At 40.5% G+C, this 17,453-nt stretch overlaps 1 protein-coding gene and 1 non-coding gene across 5 annotated transcripts; one reads left to right on the top strand and one right to left on the bottom strand.

Moving 5' to 3' along the window:
- Window positions 1-9,306: 9,306 nt before the first annotated feature.
- On the bottom strand, window positions 9,307-15,764 carry LOC148804013 (uncharacterized). 4 transcript variants are annotated; one of them, XR_016080427.1, is made up of 3 exons: window positions 13,784-15,764; window positions 12,023-12,125; window positions 9,307-11,543 (listed from the first exon to the last, which is right to left on the bottom strand). XR_016080427.1 is itself a non-coding variant. In XM_088894760.1 (2 exons), the coding sequence occupies exons 1-2, from the start codon at window positions 15,285-15,287 to the stop codon at window positions 11,356-11,358; spliced, it is 1,692 nt and encodes a 563-aa protein (XP_088750886.1). In that variant the 5' UTR covers window positions 15,288-15,764; the 3' UTR covers window positions 9,307-11,355. The 4 variants fall into 4 exon arrangements, 3 of the variants coding, with proteins under 3 accessions (XP_088750886.1, XP_088750888.1, XP_088750887.1); XM_088894760.1 differs by lacking the exon at window positions 12,023-12,125; XM_088894762.1 differs by lacking the exon at window positions 9,307-11,543 and having other exon boundaries at window positions 11,930-12,125.
- On the top strand, window positions 14,677-14,783 carry LOC148804014 (small nucleolar RNA R71). Its single transcript, XR_016081584.1, has one exon. It is a non-coding gene; the product is annotated as a small nucleolar RNA R71 (small nucleolar RNA).
- Window positions 15,765-17,453: the final 1,689 nt, after the last annotated feature.

The following is a 17,453-nucleotide window of genomic DNA, read 5'->3' as shown; positions in this document are numbered from 1 at the left end:
GCTGCTCTTGAGCATTCTAGAAGTTGCTGCCCCTAGCTTCTCTTGGGCTGCAATTTGGGCTACTTAGGAGCTGCAAATGGGTTGCACATGGGCCTCCTCCTTGCTGGGCCGAATAGGCTCCTTGGAAGGCTAAGGCTAGGCTCTCTCCTTGGGCTCTCCCCAAGAGTGCAGCATGGGCTTCATGGGCCGAATGACCCTCTCTTGACTTCTCAGCTGGGTTCTTGTTCTAGCTGGGCTGGATTTCCTTCAAATCAGTTCCTTTTTCCTTTGTTTTATGCTCTTTTTCTTCTAAGCTGGTTTCCCTTGAGGATTTCCTAAAATTAGGTTGAATTGGGGAAAACTTGACACAAATCAGCACAAAAACTAATCATAAACATTAGAATTTTATGTATAAATTCTGCACGCATAAAAAACCCACACTGCATGTACTTTAGGTCTCACCCTGGCAGCTGTGACAAGCCACCCCAACCAACTTGGCGGCACATCAGTGTCAGCCTTGGCAGGATAAATCTCCCCTAATCTATCCAACGGCTATGAAGATTCTAAACTAACACGAGTCTCATATGTGTCCAGTTTAAGGGTATTATACAGAAACACACCATAATAACATGAATGAAATATGTACTTTATTCATTTACATTAAATGTCATAATGTACATCATTCTGATTGGAGCTAAGGGCATACATTGTCCAACAAAAGGAACTCCTAATTTGATTATGAAGGCTGATCTTTATATGTAGATAAGATAAGAGATTATCCTTATCACTTAAAGAGAGTCCAGATCCAAATAAAAGATTTGGATTAGGAAACTCCTAATGGGATTAGGAGATTCTCTCTTTAAGGCTATAAATAGGAGAGCAGGGTGGACCTCTAGAGACACATTCACAGTTCGTTGAATACAGAGAGAAGACTACACAGTTTGATTGCTTTTGTCTTATGCTCTTTTCTCTCTTACTCTTGTCGCCCCTACCCAGTTCGATCTCTACTCGTGGGAGTGATCAAGAACCGTTCTTGATAATGCTTCTTGCTAGAAGAGGCAATCTGAAGTTATGCTCACTAGCCATCCACTACATTCTTGCTAAAGAATTTTGTTTTTGCTGAAGAGCCATCCTATTGATTCTGCTTCACCTCACACTGTGCCATCTTTAGTGGGAGCAGTTTTTGGTTTTCTCCTTGGGCATGAACACCTTCATTGGGAGTTAGTATTACTTTGTATCAGGTATATCCCTCTCCTCCCTTTTGGTTTTAGATTTGGTCCGATTTGGTTCAAGATTGATCCTTGAAAAGGCAGTTTTCTAAAATAGGGAATGTGATTCCCAAATGAAAGAGAAAGAAATTTTTGAAATTTCACCCAACCTTCCTGTAGGGTTCGGCCATCCATATGATGGATCTCTCATCCCTTCAAAATTTTTACGGCGGTTACAGGTTGCCTACAGGTCTCGTGGTGCATAGTTTGGCAAGCTGTTCTTGTAGTTTGGTAGCTCGGCCATGCACCTATTATAAACTGCCACGTGCTGAGGTGGTGAGATGTCATGTTGAGTTGGACGCTATGTTGCTTACAACGTCCACGTGTCCACCATCAAGTGGGTTGACCAAAATGCCCCTCATTAATTGCCCTCACTCTCGAGTGACTACCTAGTAGGCAAAGAGAGTAGAAGTTTCTGGGGCGTTTTGGTTTGACTTGCTTTGTTCTCAGGTTCAGTTCGCCTTTTCAGCCGGCCTGGTTCAAGTCACTGTTGTCGATTCAGCTCGTTCGTCTAGCGCGGTTGGTGAAGTCTTCTAGCGCGAAATAGCGGGCTTTTTAAATTTTGAAAACGCGCGCCCCCTCCTTTTTTTTTTTAATTTTCGAGATTGGCACATTGACAAGTTTGGTGGGTGCCTATCTACAACTTGTTAGATAGTTTTGTATGCCCTTAGCTTCAATCAGAATGATGTACTTTATGAGTTTATTGTAAATGAATAAAAGTGCATATTTGATTCATGTTCCCTTGGTATGTTTCTGAGTATTACCCTTAAACTGAACACTTAATGAGACTCGTGTTAGTTTAGAATGTTTACAGCCAGTGGGTCAGTCTGGGCAGACCTATCCTGACAAGGCTGACACTGTGGTGCCACCAAGTCGGTTGGGGTGGCCTGTCTCAGCTGCCAGGGTGAGACCCTAGGCACATACAGTGTAGGATTAATTGAATCTTTGTACTGGACCAGATTTTCAGTATTGCCTTAGACCTTGGAGATTGATGGGCAAAACTGGAAAGTTACACCCGACCCCTAGACTCGATTTTGATACTGCACTAGGTGTCAGATTGGGCTGTCTTTGATGTACCAATCAGTGAGATCCTCAGCGGGGGTCAAAACCTGGGTATGTTGGGACAGTTCGAGAATTCATCTGAGTGGGTGATCATAGTGACAGGATCAGCCCCTTTGTCGGACAAAGGTAATGATCGGGGATGCACTCTCACTGATGGAAACCAAGACTGCCGGCAGCCGATTTCAACCGTGAAGATTTGTTTTTGTAAAGTATATTTTATATGAGATATAAAGGTATATATATATATATTATGGTTTCTCAAATGTTTGCAAAAAGGTTTTAATTCCCGGGATCCATATAAGTGGAGAGTGCAACACTGTTCCTTGCAGCCGAGGGAGAGGTCCTCTCTTGTCGGGTAGTGTGTGATCATTATGGTCTAAGAGGTTGAGTATAAGACCATTGAGTATAATACCTGATGGGCTATCTTGCATCTGCCCATAGTCCCTGGGTGTTACAAGGTGGCTTGGCCCAGGGACCACTTAGGGTAAGTGTTGGGCCCATAGAGCCCATTCGATGGGTTTCAGGGGGTGCACTGTCTTTAATAGTGTATTCGGCCAGGCCTTGTAACAAAGGCTGGGCCGAACTCATGTGGCTGATGTGTAGATCAATGCTTGGGTCCCACACCATACAAGGAAGCCCAACTGGGTAGTAGTTAGGAAGGTTAAGTGAGCACATAAGCTTAATGGGCCTAAAGCCCATTTCGAACTGGGCTATTCATTTAGTTAGTTAAATGGGCGAATTCTGAGATGGATTAGCAGATAGGATAGGGTCTTCACCCTATCCACTCAAAGAGTCCAGATCTGAATGTGATTCAGATTTAGAAACCTCCTAATGAGATTAGGAGAAAGCTAATCTAATCTGCAGATAAGATAAGGGTTTATCCCTATCACTTAAAGAGAAATCTCATCCAAATATGATTTGGATAAGCTGCTCCTAATTAGATTAGGAGCTGATCTTTTAGGTTAACAAAAGAAGGGAGCGGCAGCCTAAGAAACAACACATCAGATTTTCTTTAGTGCTGAAATCAAGAAGAGAGAATTCTGCACCCTGCGAATACTCTCTCGCCGCCTCCCTGTTCTTGCCGCCCTGTTTGCCAGTTTGATCTCCAGTTGTGGGAGAAGTCAAGATTGGATCTTGACATCAGTTCTTTGAGAAAGGATTGAAAGGAAGCTGTGTTTACGTACCATTCTACTGATTCTTGCGAAAGACAGAGTTCTTGGGGAAGAACACTACTGATTCTGCTCCATCCTGCACTGCGCCATCTTCAGTGGGAGCAGTCTTTGGATCTTTCCTTGGGCGTGAACACCTTTGTTGGGAGATATTACTTCTCCGTATCAGGTATAATTCTCTCCTACTCCTTTTGGTTCAGATCTGGTTCAGTTTAAGGTTCAAGAATGATCCTTGAAAATATGATTTTCTAAATAGGGAATGTGATTCCCAGTTGAAGGGAGAGAAAAATTTTTGAAATTCGCCCCTTATTCTGCAATCTTTCGGCGTCCATGGGATGGATCTCTCATCCCTTCACAACTGCCAATAGCCTATCAGGCACAAGCACCACTCGATCATGGGAGGTGTTCTCTTGTTACATTGCTTCCAAATCCGGGCCGTTGACTTTCTTCCTGCAAGCTTTAAATATAGGGGCCCTCGAGGTCCCCACTTTGTCATTGTTCTTTGAACTTTTCTGAGGATAGGCGTATGGCCAGAGTTTTGAGTTTTTTGTGGTTGAACTGCTAAGGCAAGCTTTGTTCTCTGTGGGCAAGTTGTATTTTCTTCCTTTGCCAAGTTTGACAGCTGTCATTTCGAGTCCCTCCTAGCATTTTCTGGTGAGTACTTCATTCTCGACATGTCTCACAATTCTTCTGAGAGTAGAGTTTGTTGTAGTGGGTCAGAGGAGTCTAGCTCCTCCAATAAAGAGTGTTTTGAGAAGAGGGAAGAAGTTGGGGCTGCAACGAGTTTGTTTGGGGGGACCCAATTGTCAGAGGAAGATATAGTAGAGTTGTGTCATAGGTATGAGGTCCCAAACGAGTACCAATAGATCGTGCCTGGTCCTGGTAACTATCCTTGGGAACATGGCCACGAGGGGCTATGTGTCTATGAGGAGTCCTTAGCGATTGGTTTTCTCTTTCCCCTTCATCCTTTCATTGTTGCAATCCTGAGGCGTTATCGGGTGTCTTTAGGCCAACTCGCCCTTAATGGGGTTAGGACACTGATTGGGTTGATCAGTTTATTCCATCTTCGTGGCTTTCCTCTAAGCATCGAGGCCTTCTTGGCTTTGGTGCACATGAAGCGAGTTTCGGGTCCCTTCTGTTTCTATCATCCCTTCTAAAGTGGGAGAAAAATTTTTAACTTCCCGAACAAGGTTAGGAATTGGAGGCAGCGATTCTTTTTTCTTGAGAAGGAAGGTGGCTAGGGCTATGGTACTGCCTGGTATAGTAGTCCTCAAAAGGTTCCTGAGTGCAAGGATGACAAGTGGCGGGCCATTTTTCAGCAGCTCATCTGAGAACGTGTTAGAATTGAGGATTTTTTGATTGAGCCGATGCTCGTGCAGACGGGCCTGAACCGAATAGGTGGATCGGATGTATGGCCACTTATTGCACATTCAGTTCAGGTCGCTTATCTATTTATTTCTTCCTTTTGATTTGGTAACTGATACTCTTTGATACTTGTAGGTATGGTGAGCTTGGCGTCCATGATGTCTGCTGATGCTGAGCGGAGTTTTTCCTATAAGAAGCGCCGAGCTGAGTGCAAGCTTTCGAGGGGTAGAGCTTCTTCTTCTGGGACTCCTCCCATTGTCGACCTGGAAGGGGAGGGGGACCCGATGCTTATAGAGCAGGATTCTTCTAGCCCTCAGCCTACACGAGAGGCGGGCCCTTATCTCTCCAATGTCCCTCCTTTTATTCCCTGTGTTCTTGATGTGAAAGTGATTGATTGGTTGAGTGATACCCGAGTGGCATTTCAGATTGGTAGGGGCATTCTTCTTCCGACGGATATGCAGCGGATCACCGAGATGGACCTTGAGGAGGCTGGGGCTTGGATGACCTAGTGCAAGTGCCTTCTGTTTTTCTTTTCTTTTTTTTTTTTTTTTGAGGTGCCTTACTCCTGTCTTTCTTTTTGTAGGCGAACTCTTATGGCCAGGCCTTGCTGGATCGTGCTTACTCTAGCCAGAAGGAGCAAGCTAGCTTGCAGACCAACGTTAGTTTGCTTAATGCCGAGGTTTAGAAGCTCAAGTTGGACTCGGAGGAGGAGCATGTGGAGTGTCAACGTTTGCAGCGTGAGCTGTTTGAGGTGAGGTCGAAGTGTTCCAAGAAGGAATGCCCATGGGCTGAGCAGGCTAGGGCAGAGGCAGTTGCTTCTTACTTGGAGTCCCCTGTGTATGAGAACCAGCGGGCATTGGATGGTATCCCTTTGATGAAGAGGGGTTTCAAGCTGTGTCACCACTATCTTAAGTCTCTTTTCCCCGACCTTGATGTCAGCTCCATTACTTCACAGAAGGTGTCGCTCGAGCTCGTCACCTAGGTGGCAATGAGCCACTGACCCAGGAATAGGAGGAGGAAGACAACGAAGAGGGGTTTGAAGGGGAAGATGGCGAGGAGGCTCAGGATGATGCTGGCAGTGACGAGTAGCCTGCTTCTCAGCTCGGTCGAGGAATTTGTGGTGGTCTTTGGTGATTCTCTCAGTTGTTCTGGGGGCTTTATGCTCCTGTTAAGATCTTGGGGTCTGCATGCCCTGTATTGTCCGAACTTATGAAACCATTTTTTTTATAGGCGGCCACTTGGCCTGCCTCTTGTCGGGGGTTCTGGTTCCCCCTTTTTTCTTTTTCTCAGAAATAAAGGGGTTTGTTTCTTTTAATGTCCTATGCTTGGCTGTTTCGTGTGACTTAGCTGTGTTGTGTGGTTTTGGGTTTATCTATTGCTTTATGCTTACCATTGGGCAAGCTGTTATCTGGTGTTGGCGAGCTATTTGAAAGCCTCTTTTAGGCATAATACCGGCGCAAGTTGTCTATGTTCCATGCCTAGGGAACCATTTTGCCTTCAGGTGTCTCAAGTTCGTATGTGATAACCCTGCATTTTGATGCCTTAGGGGCATCAATTCAGGGGTATTTTTGGCCTTAGCGTAGTTTAAGTGTACCATTTTCCCAGTTAAAATCAATTATGTGACCTCTGAGGGTCTCTATGCAAATTATGTAGAAAATTGGGAAGTTTTCTAGGCTAAAGTGCAATTTTTGGGAGGGGTGTTTTTGTAAAGAACTGAGAACAGGAAGGCGCCTCCTATTTGCTAAACCCAGTTGGCGCCCATCCTATTATATTACCATGCTCCCCTCTCCTTAGTAAACCCTAGGGAGCATTTTTAACCTAATCTTTTCACTCTTAGCAAACCCTAGCCGCCCCTAGGTGTTTAATCTCCACCCTTCACCTCTTTTAATCTCAACCACTCATTTTAGGGCTCTCCTTTATAGCTTTTAAACCCTAGGGTGCCACCTATTACGCTAATCCTCACCATTTAGACCCTCACCTCCAAATCTCAGCCACTCCCTCCATCTTATATCCCAACCATTCAATATAGGGCACCACTTATTCTTCAGCCATAGGATCACCCCAAAACCATCTTAGTCATCCATTAGAAACCCTAGGGCATCCCTAACTTTGCTAAAACCTAGCTATCGCCCCCATCTTTCTCCCTATTCCCAGTTGTGTCCACCCTTCTCTATAAAAAAGGTCGCAGGGGCCCTGTAGAAGGGGTTGGTCAATTCACCCAAGTAAGAAGGAAGGCTGATCTTGAGAAGTTTGTTGACAGTTGTTTATGTATTCAGGTTTAGTACCATAAGGGTATTGTTGGAATTTCTCCTCTGCTTATATTGTTCGACTGTACTAGTATAAATAATAAAATCATTCTTTCGCCCCCTATGTTCAAGAGGGCTCTCAGTCACACGACTCACCTCTCTTCTCTCTTCTTGGTGTGTGGCTCATTGTGACACTAGCAAGTGCACTAGCCGCTCAAGTAATAAAGTAGTGAGTGAAGTATCGTTCCCATGAGGATTTAGAAAACAATTACCAATACTAAATTGGGCACTTCTTATCTGATCAACAATAAATCAAAACTTTAATGAAAGCTAAAAATTATAAACTAAAATCTATCTAAAATATTGGCCCAATTGCCTTCAAATCAGGTTAGAAGAGTAAGCAGTAAATGTCAATATCAGAATTCAACAATCTATCAATTTGGATCATTCGAATAAATCATGATTGAGCCTTGGTTTGGTGAAACCCCAAGGTCATGAACAACCTCTCTCAAGCGCATGTTCATCCTATGCATGAGTGACGGTTCTTCTATCTCTAGAAAGAATCTAATCCCCATGCATGCATTTCTTCAAACACTTCTAAGGCATCAATTCAAATTTGAATTGATCACCAACTGAATTGTGCAAGTTATCTCTAACCTTGCACTCAATTCAGTTCTTGAATAGTAGACCTGAATTCCTAGAGTCTCTCTCAAGCACTCTAGGAATTCCAAGCGTTAGATCCATTCGGCCAATCTGAAAAATGCAGATCTGAATTCTCTTTCAAGCAATTCAGATCTTGCAATCTCAGATCTGAGTTTTGAAGGTTAGTTGGCTGAATTAATCTACAATAACACCCTTATTCAAGAAACTTCAAGTACAATTCATGACCATTTGAATGAATAAAAAAGAATTAGATTATTGAACTGAAATTTTACAAGCTGAAATACATCAAGGAAGAATGGAAAAAAGGAGAAAGAAGAAAGAAAATATAACAAAGAAACTGAATTCAAATCAAAAGAGAATGAAACTACAATTGATTTATTACAAAAGATCTTTGAATCACAAGCCCTCAATTCAAACTCACCTTCTCTTCTAGCTTGCTTGTCTTGAACTTCCTTCAGCCCTTCTTCTTCCTCTTCCTTGCGCCTAGCCTTCTTCTCTTCTCTTCTCTCAAGGTGGCCGAACCTCTAAGAGTGGGAGAGCCTTCCTCTCAAACAATTGAACACCTCTCCCCCCTCCTAGAGGCCTCCTTATATAGTTTTTCAAGGGGGCTCTTGCCCCTTCTTGAAGCCTCTAGAATGGGGTGTATTACACCCCTTTCTTGAACTTTCTAGAGCTCTTTTGAAAGCCTCCTAAGGGCTGCTATTTGGGCTGCACTTAGGCTCTCTCTTAGCACATGATAGCTATACATTGAACTGCTATTTTGGGCTGAGAATGGGCCTTCCTTGCTGGGCCGAATTCTACTCATAGCTAGGCTTTCTTTTCTTGGGTTTTCTCAAGGAATTCACTTGCTTTTCTTGGGCCGAAGTGCTCTCTCTTGCTTCCACGACCGGGCTGGACTGAAATTGGTCTTTTTGAACCTTCTTTTCTTGCCTTTTTCCTTCCTTTTCTTGGATTAATTATCCCTGAAACTTATTCTTACCATTAAGCTAAATTAAGGCAAAAATTAATAAAACTGGCATAAAAATCCATGCTAAAGTCCTCAAAAATTATAGATAAATTGTAAGTTCATCAAATACCCCCACACTTAAGCTTTTGCTTGTTCTCAAGCAAAGACATCAGCCATAAACTGAACATTCCCCCCTTTTGTTCTCACCATTTACCTGGTGAACTTTTCAAGATAGAAATTCATTGAGTAGTTGGGGAACTTTTGTAAGTGCTCAACTCTTATTCTTGTAAATTACTATTTAAGATATGTATAAGATCAAAGGAAAGGAGAATATGAATTTCATCATAGTCTAGCCTTCACTCCTAATTCATATATAAATCAGCTCCTTAATTGTCAAGGTTAATAATCAAATTTCACTAAGTTTCACATCTGTAACTAAATCTTAATGAGAGTTCAACTTTAGAGTGCCCCTTTGAACCTTAGCTATCACCACAATTTCTTAATTCTAGGGGTGAGTGCATCTTATGCTCCATCTCACCCTTTTCTTCTATTTTTTTTTCAGTGTGAGTGCATTTTATGCTCCATCTCACACACTTTTCTCTCTCCTTTTCTCTCTTTTTTTTTTTTTTTGGTGTGAGTGCATCTTATGCTCCATCTCACACTGGTCACTTGCTTGAGGTAGGTAAATAGGACTCATGTTCTAAGCTGCTAGTTTTACTATTCAGCTCAGAATAGCGGAGTCAATTTGGGCTTTTGTCCTTCTTTGCAATTATTGAACCTCAAGAATCAGCACTTCAGATGTGCACTAGCTCTCTTGACCATTAACCATGAAATCAAGGGCTTCCATACACATGAAGATAGTTAGGGCTAGTCATGCTGAAAAGCATATTTAGCTCCTCTTTTCTCATGCATATATCAAATTGGGTCATTCACAAGAATAAAAACTTAACAAGTACATCAGTTTCCCTCAACTCATTGAATTCCTTCTTAAAAATCATCAAATAAATAGTAATGAACTTGAGGGGTTCCAGTCTTTTTTGGTTATGTCATTGCCTGCATATGTGTGTTGGGGTGAATGAGGTGCATGGTTTCAGCCCCCATACCCTAGCCTCGGGCTCACTCCCCCACACTTAAGATGAACATTGTCCTCAATGTTCGTAGTGTTAGGGAATCACACTTGCTAGAGCAAACTGAAGAAAAGAAAAGGATGAACTGAGTCCTTAAAGAATTGGAATTTTGAGAAAAAGATCTTTATTTTACTAACTAATATTCTAAAAAGATAAATGACAAAAAGATTCCTTAACCTGTTCATGAGCAAGCATAAAAGATTATTGGTTATCAAGATAAACAGTGGATGGAGGGGGTACAGTACCACCCATTAAATATGGTTTCAGGTGCTGACCATTTACTTTAAACGTGCCCTGAACCGGGTGGGTGAGTTCTATAGCCCCATGGGGAAAAACTTGTGAAATGGTAAAGGGTCCAGACCACCTGGATCTCAGCTTACCTGGAAACAAGCGGAGACGGGAATTATATAACAATACCTGTTGGCCTACATAAAAGTCTCGTCTCAGCAAGTTCTTATCATGCCGGTTTTTTATTCTTTCTTTATAAACTTTGGCATTCTCATAGGCGGCAAGTCTGAATTCATCCAATTCATTCAATTGCAACCGCCTTTTAGCCCCTGTAGCCTGCATGTCAAAATTTAAGAATTTAAGAGCCCAATAGGCCTTGTGTTCTAATTCAACTGGTAAATGGCATGCTTTACCAAAGACCAATCTGTAGAGGGACATGCCAATGGGTGTCTTAAATGCAGTTCTGTATGCCCATAATGCATCATCTAATTTGATGGACCAATCTTTTCTGGCAGATGCTACGGTCTTTTCCAGAATTCTTTTGAGTTCCCTATTAGCCAACTCCACTTGGCCACTGGTTTGAGGGTGATAAGGGGTAGCTAATTTATGTGTAATTCCATATTTCTGCATTAACCTCTCAAATTGGCTATTGCAGAAGTGAGTTCCCCTATCACTAATTATAGCTCGCGGAGTGCCAAATCGGGAGAATAGCTTCTTTAGGAAGTGTACCACCCTTCTTGAGTCATTTGTGGGTAAAGCCATGGCTTCTACCCATTTGGATACATAGTCAACTGCAACGAGGATGTACTTATTTCCAAAAGAATTCGGGAAAGGTCCCATGAAATCTATACCCCAAACATAAAAAATTTCACAAATTAAAATATTGGAAAGGGGCATTTCATTCCGTCGGGAAATGTTTCCCGATCTTTGGCATTTGTCACATGTGGACACATACCTATGGGCATCTTTGAAAAGTGTGGGCCAATAAAAACCTGATTGCAAAACCTTCTCTGCAGTGCGACTAGCTCCAAAATGACCTCCTGCTTCTTTATCATGGCAAAATTAGAGTACCGACTCCATCTCCTCCTCGGGGACACATCTCCTTATGATCTGATCTACACACAATTTATACAAAAAGGGTTCCTCCCACAGATAGTATTTTACATCAGAAAGGAATTTCTTTTTCTGTTGATATGAAAGGTTAGGAGGAAGGACTTGTGCAGCTAGATAATTAGCAAAATCAGCATACCAAGGATATGAGTATTTCTGTATTGAGTACAACTGCTCATCCGAAAATTCTTCTCAAATGTTGCTGGTTATCTCCTCTTTTGAGCTTACCGTGTTCAACCGGGAGAGATGGTCAGCAGCCAGGTTTGCAGCACCCTTCATGTCTCTAATCTCAATGTCAAACTCTTGCAATAAAAGGATCCACCTGATCAGTCTTGGTTTTGAGTTTTGCTTGGTAAGCAACTGCCTTAATGCCGAGTGATCTGTGTAGACAACAACCTTGGATAATATCAGATATGAACGAAACTTATCAAGTGCAAATATTACTGCTAACAGCTCCTTTTCTGTGGTGGTGTAATTGAGTTGGGGTCTAGTCAAGGTTCTGCTAGCATAGTAAATTGGCTGAAAATGTTTGTTCATTCTTTGTCCTAAAACAGCTCTTATAGCAAAATCACTCGCATCACACATTAATTCAAATGGGAGGGTCCAATCTGGTGCTACCATGATAGGTGCATGGATCAATTTGTCTTTCAAGATGTTGAAAGCATGCAGGCATTCAATTGAAAATTCAAAAGTCACTTGTTTCTGAAGCAAGGTAGATAATGGCTTGGAAAGTTTTGAGAAATCCTTAATAAACCTCCTAAGAATCCGACATGTCCTAAGAAACTTCTCAAAGAACGAACAGATGTTGGGGTTGGCAATTTTTCAATTGCCTCCACCTTGGCCTTGTCGACTTCTATACCTCTTTGAGAGATCTTGTGTCCAAGCACTATGCCTTCTTGCACCATAAAATGACATTTCTCCCAATTCAACACAAGATGTGTTTCTTTACATCTAGTAAGCACCTGTTCCAGATTATTCAAACATGCATCAAACGAAGAGCCAAAAACTGAAAAATCATTCATAAAGATCTCAATAAACTTTTCAACCATATCAGAAAATATAGACATCATACATCGCTGAAAGGTTGCTGGGGCATTGCATAACCCAAAGGGCATCCTTCGGTATGCAAAGGTTCCATATGGGCAAGTAAAAGTGGTATTTTCTTGATCTTCTGGTGCAATTGGTATCTGGTTATGCCCTGAATATCCATCCAAGAAACAATAATACTCATGCCCGGCTAGCCTCTCTAACATTTGGTCCATAAATGGGAGAGGGAAATGGTCCTTCCGGGTGGCTTCATTTAATTTTCTATAGTCAATACACACACGCCATCCGGTGACGGTTCTAGTAGGGATGAGTTCATTTTTCTCATTTGGAACAACAGTCATACCCCCTTTCTTGGGCACAACTTGCACAGGGCTTACCCAAGAACTATCAGAAATAGGATAAATGATCCCAGCATCTAACAACTTAATTATTTCAGCCTTTACCACTTCTTTCATGTTGGGGTTCAGGCGCCTTTGGGGCTGAACGGAAGGCTTGCTATCCTCTTCCATCAAAATTCTGTGAGTGTAGATTGATGAATTAATGCCTTTTATATCTTCTACCTTCCAAGCTATAGCATTTTTGTGTTCCCGCAGCACTCTTAATAATTTTTCTCTTTGTAAGGGATTCAGCGCTACGGAAATTATCACGGGGAGATCTGATGGTTCCTCAAGGAAAGCATACTCTAAATGGGATGGTAATTGCTTCAGTTCAAGGGTGGAGGGTTCTTGGGGTGATGGCTTACCTGATGGTCCAGGCAATTTGCCTAAGTTCTCTAATTTAAGAAAACCCCTTTCCCTTGAATTGAGGCTTATCGTTCAGGTATGCTATCATGAGGTTTATTTTTTCATTTTCTCCTTCTTCAAGTTCTCCCTGCTGGAGGCAGAGTTCAAGAGGATCAATTATTCTACTTACCTGGAAGCATTCATCAATTGTCAATTCAATGGCATCAATCATAAAACAAGAATCATCACTAGAGGGTGCATGTTTCATCGCATCAGACATTTTAAAAATTATCTCCTCATCTTGTATCCTAAGGCTGAGTTGTCCTTGTTGGACATCAATCATTGCTTTCCCGGTAGCCAGGAAAGGTCTCCCTAGGATAAGCGGGACCTCCACATCTTCTTGCATGTCTAACACAATGAAATCAACTGGAAAAATGAATTTTTCAACTTTAACTAACACATCTTCTATGATCCCCTAGGATGTCTAATGGATCTATCAGCCAATTGTAATGCCACTCTAGTGGGTTGGGGTTCATTCAACCCCAATTTCTTGAAGATAGAATATGGCATTAAATTGATGCTAGCTCCCAGGTCACATAAAGCTTTTTCAATTTTTAAACTGCCAATGGTACAAGGAATAGTGAAACTCCCTGGATCTTTGAGTTTTTGAGGCAGCTTGTTCAGAAGGATAGCAGAACATTCCTCATTTAACGCAACTGTAGCCACATCTCCCAGTTTCCTTTTGTTTGCCAATAATTCCTTCAAAAACCTTGCATAGTGTGGCATCTGGGCTAAAGCATCAGCAAAAGGAATATTAATATGTAAACTTTTAAATATTTCAAGAAACTTACCAAATTCCTTCTCCAATTTTTGTTGCTTCAGCCTGTTAGGGAATGGAACTTGTGGCTGTTGGTGCATCCCTTGTTGTGCTTCTGGTTGTTTCGTCTTCTGTTGTCTGGTCCCAAGGCTTGTTTCTGCCTTGGGTTCAGCCCAATTCTTCTTTTCTACCTCGGGCAACTCTTTTTCACTCCTTAAGGTAATATCTTGCACCTGCTCTCGTGGATTCACTTTAGTGTTGCTTGGAAGAGTTCCCGACAGTCTGGAAGAGATTAATTGTGCCAATTGCCCCACTTGGTTTTCCAGGTTTTTGATTGAGGCTTCCTGGTTCTGGAACCTAGTTTCTGCACCCGCTATAAATTTTGTCATCAGTTCCTCCAAATTGGATTTTGGTTCAGGCTGATGATAAGTCTGGTGGAACGGCTTGGAAGTATGTTGATTTGGCCAGGACTGGTTTGAATGCCCCCTCCATCCTGGATGAAAAGTATGGTGACTTTGGTAACTCTGCTGTCTTGACGAATTGCTGACATAGTCAACTTGTTCAGTAGATGGTCTGAACTGATTTCCAACTTGGTAGTCTGTACTGATGTGGCCTCCCCCACACAATTCACAATTAAGAGGCTGCACATGCATGGCAGCTATCTGCATTTCATCTATTTTCTTACTGAGTGCTCCTATTTGTGCAGATAGTGTTGTATAAGTGTCAACATTATGCAAGCCTTGCTGCTTCCTAGTTTGAGTTCTTTCCGAATGCCATTGATAGTTGTTGGCTGCCATTTCCTCAATAAGTGCATGGGCAACCTCAGGAGTTTTATTATTTATGGATCCTTCGGCTGCAGCATCTAATATGGTCTTATTTGAGTCAGTAAGACCATTATAGAAAGTCTGCACTTGCAGCCAAATGGGGAGGCCATGGTGAGGAACTCTTCTTAATAGCTCCTTGTATCGTTCCCATGACTCATATAAAGATTCCCCCTCTTGCTGGAAAAAAGTAGTGATGTCATTCCTCATTTTAGCAGTTTTAGAAGGGGGAAAATATTTAGAGAGAAAACGGCTGGCCATTTCATCCCATGTAGCTATTGATCCTGCCGGTAATGAATTCAGCCATGCTTTGGCTTTATCCTTCAAAGAAAATGGGAATAACCTCAACCTAATGGCGTCGTCACTTACCCCATTGTGTTTGAAGGTGTCACAAATTTCTAAAAAGTTAGAAATGTGTGCATTGGGATCTTCGTGGGCCAATCCACAGAATTGCATCGTGTTTTGAATCATTTGTATGATGGCAGGTTTGATCTCAAAGTTGTTAGCAGCAATATTGGGCCTGATAATGCTGGAGGCAGCTCCAATGAGAGTGGGTTTGGCATAGTCCATCATAGTCCTCTGCTCAGCCATTTCTTGAGCTTCTTGAACTTCTTGTGCTTCTTGTCTGACTTGCCTAGCAGCTCTCAAACGGACACGGAGAGTCCGTTCAATCTCCGGGTCGTAAAGGATCTCTTCCAGTTCAGGTCTGCTTGTCATAAACTGTTAAGGTCAAAGCAATAAAAAGGCCAATATTCACAAAAGAAAATAAATAACTAATCCTATCACAACTGAAAATGTAAAGTGAATTATTGGAATACAAAAACCTACATCCTATCATGAATAAATGAAACCGATTATACTAAAAGCATATTTAAACCAACATCTTATTCAAGGTTCCTTTATCTACATCCATCGATTGCAACATCTGAATTCAGATCCAATTTAGTTGAGTTCAGATCTGCAAGTCTTTGGTATTGTTAGTCCAGAGAAATTAACAAATAATAATTCAGATCTGAGCTGTATATCTCATACACACTCATTGGTATACACTGCAATATACATCTATCAAATCTGTGATGCGTTAGGGCTGATATCAGAGTTAGGCTTGGTTTAAGGATTTTAAGCTCTACATTTGAAGCCCAAACCTGTATAGCTTATGCATATCAAACACTTGCTAAGACCTGAAAAATCAGATCTGCAATGTTTGGAATTATTAACTGCTGCAAGAGATTTAAACATCAGTCCTAATCTAATCCAAACATCAATTCAGATCGGGTGCAAGAGATTTAAAAGATAACAAAACATCAAGTTCAAAGAAATTTCAGATCATGTACTCATACTGCCTCAGATTCTCATGTAATTCAGATCTGATTTTACCATTTATGGCTTATATTTCATCAATGAGGCAAGTCAGATGCATCAAATGGTGCTGTTACTCCCCGAATTCATCTGAACTCAAACCTGAACCCACATGCATTCAGATCTACAACTAGCTGAGCTCAAATCTGAAGGCTTAGATATCATTCTTTCAAATATTTTTCATTCCTTTCTACCCTTTGATCCCTGAAGCTAATCTGATATCTCACATTGTGAATGTGATGCCAAATTCTCATCAGAATTGAATGGGATGCCAAATTCTTTATTATAAAATTTATATAAAGTTCTATATTTTTGTTTTTTATTATTTAATTTATGAGATACTAAAAATTACTTATTTACCAAGGTGAAATGCAATTCCAATATATTGTTTGAACATTGATTTTTAATATTGTGGTCAAATAAATTATTTATATATATAGTATATATATTATTTATATATATATAAATAATATATATATATATTGTTTATATATATTATTTATATATAATATACATATTATTTGTTACTTATTTATAAATATGTTATTTGTATTGAATTTTTGTAAACTTATTAATGATGGAAATAGTTGAAAAAATACTTATATTTTTTGTTTTTTATTTCAACTATTGTATTTTCTTTTTCTTTTAATAATTTATTATTTTTTAAATTAAATTGGATTGTATCAGATCCGAATAATTGACATCTTGGTCAGATTCAAATTCAAATCAATATTTATGAGATCCGGCCTAATCTTCAGATTAGATCAAATTTTAGTATACCTTGATTCAAATATGATCAGATCTGTTTGCATCCCTACCAAACCACTTGCCTATAATGACCTAGCTAATTAAATTATTGAACCATTTGACATGGTTAGTCGGGTCATGTGTAAGACATTAATGCCCTTTATTTTTTTATCCTAATTTTTATCCCATTTCTAACGTTAATGAAAATAATTCTCATTAATCACACATTTTTATATGATGAATATATAATATTATAGAATGTACCTAAAATTATCGACAAATTTCTACATTTTCTAGAATTTTATGTATGTTATTATTTAATAATAACATCATGTGTTAATCCATTTGACATGGATAGTTTAACTGCAAACCCACCCCTTGGATGGAAAAACCATTTGCTTTTTCGGTTGATTTTAAATCATGTATTCCATTTTCATCATTGATAAAAGTAATTCTTATTTTTACATTTATTTTTGTTTAATATGGTGAATATATAACAATAGAATTGTATCGAAATGTTTTATATGAATTGAGACAATCAATGGTTGGGTAAATTACAGATTACCATCTTGTGCTTTGGGGTAATGACGAAGTGCCCTTGAACTTTCATTTGTGGCATTTATCTCCTAAACTTACAATTCCAAAACATTGACTCCTACCCATTAAGTAAGGAGTATTCTTTTTGTGGTTTATAAATACAATCAATGTTTTGGAAGGCATTTTTATTTTGTTGTTGCTTCATGAATTAGTAAAATCCCCATTTTTTTAACACAACCA

This window comes from Nelumbo nucifera, chromosome 1 (assembly GCF_055504915.1).
Source record: "Nelumbo nucifera cultivar China Antique chromosome 1, China Antique-T2T, whole genome shotgun sequence".
In the NCBI taxonomy this organism is placed as follows: Eukaryota; Viridiplantae; Streptophyta; class Magnoliopsida; order Proteales; family Nelumbonaceae; genus Nelumbo; species Nelumbo nucifera.
This window is presented reverse-complemented; position numbering and strand designations above follow the sequence as displayed.

Coding starts and splice junctions, on each gene's coding strand:
- LOC148804013 (XM_088894760.1), bottom strand. CDS start 15,287: ATGACAAGCAGACCTGAACTGGAAGAGATCCTTTACGACCCGGAGATT. Junction 11,544..13,783: donor AAAATTGGAGAAGGAATTTG/GTAAGTTTCTTG, acceptor TTGTCTACACAG/ATCACTCGGCATTAAGGCAG.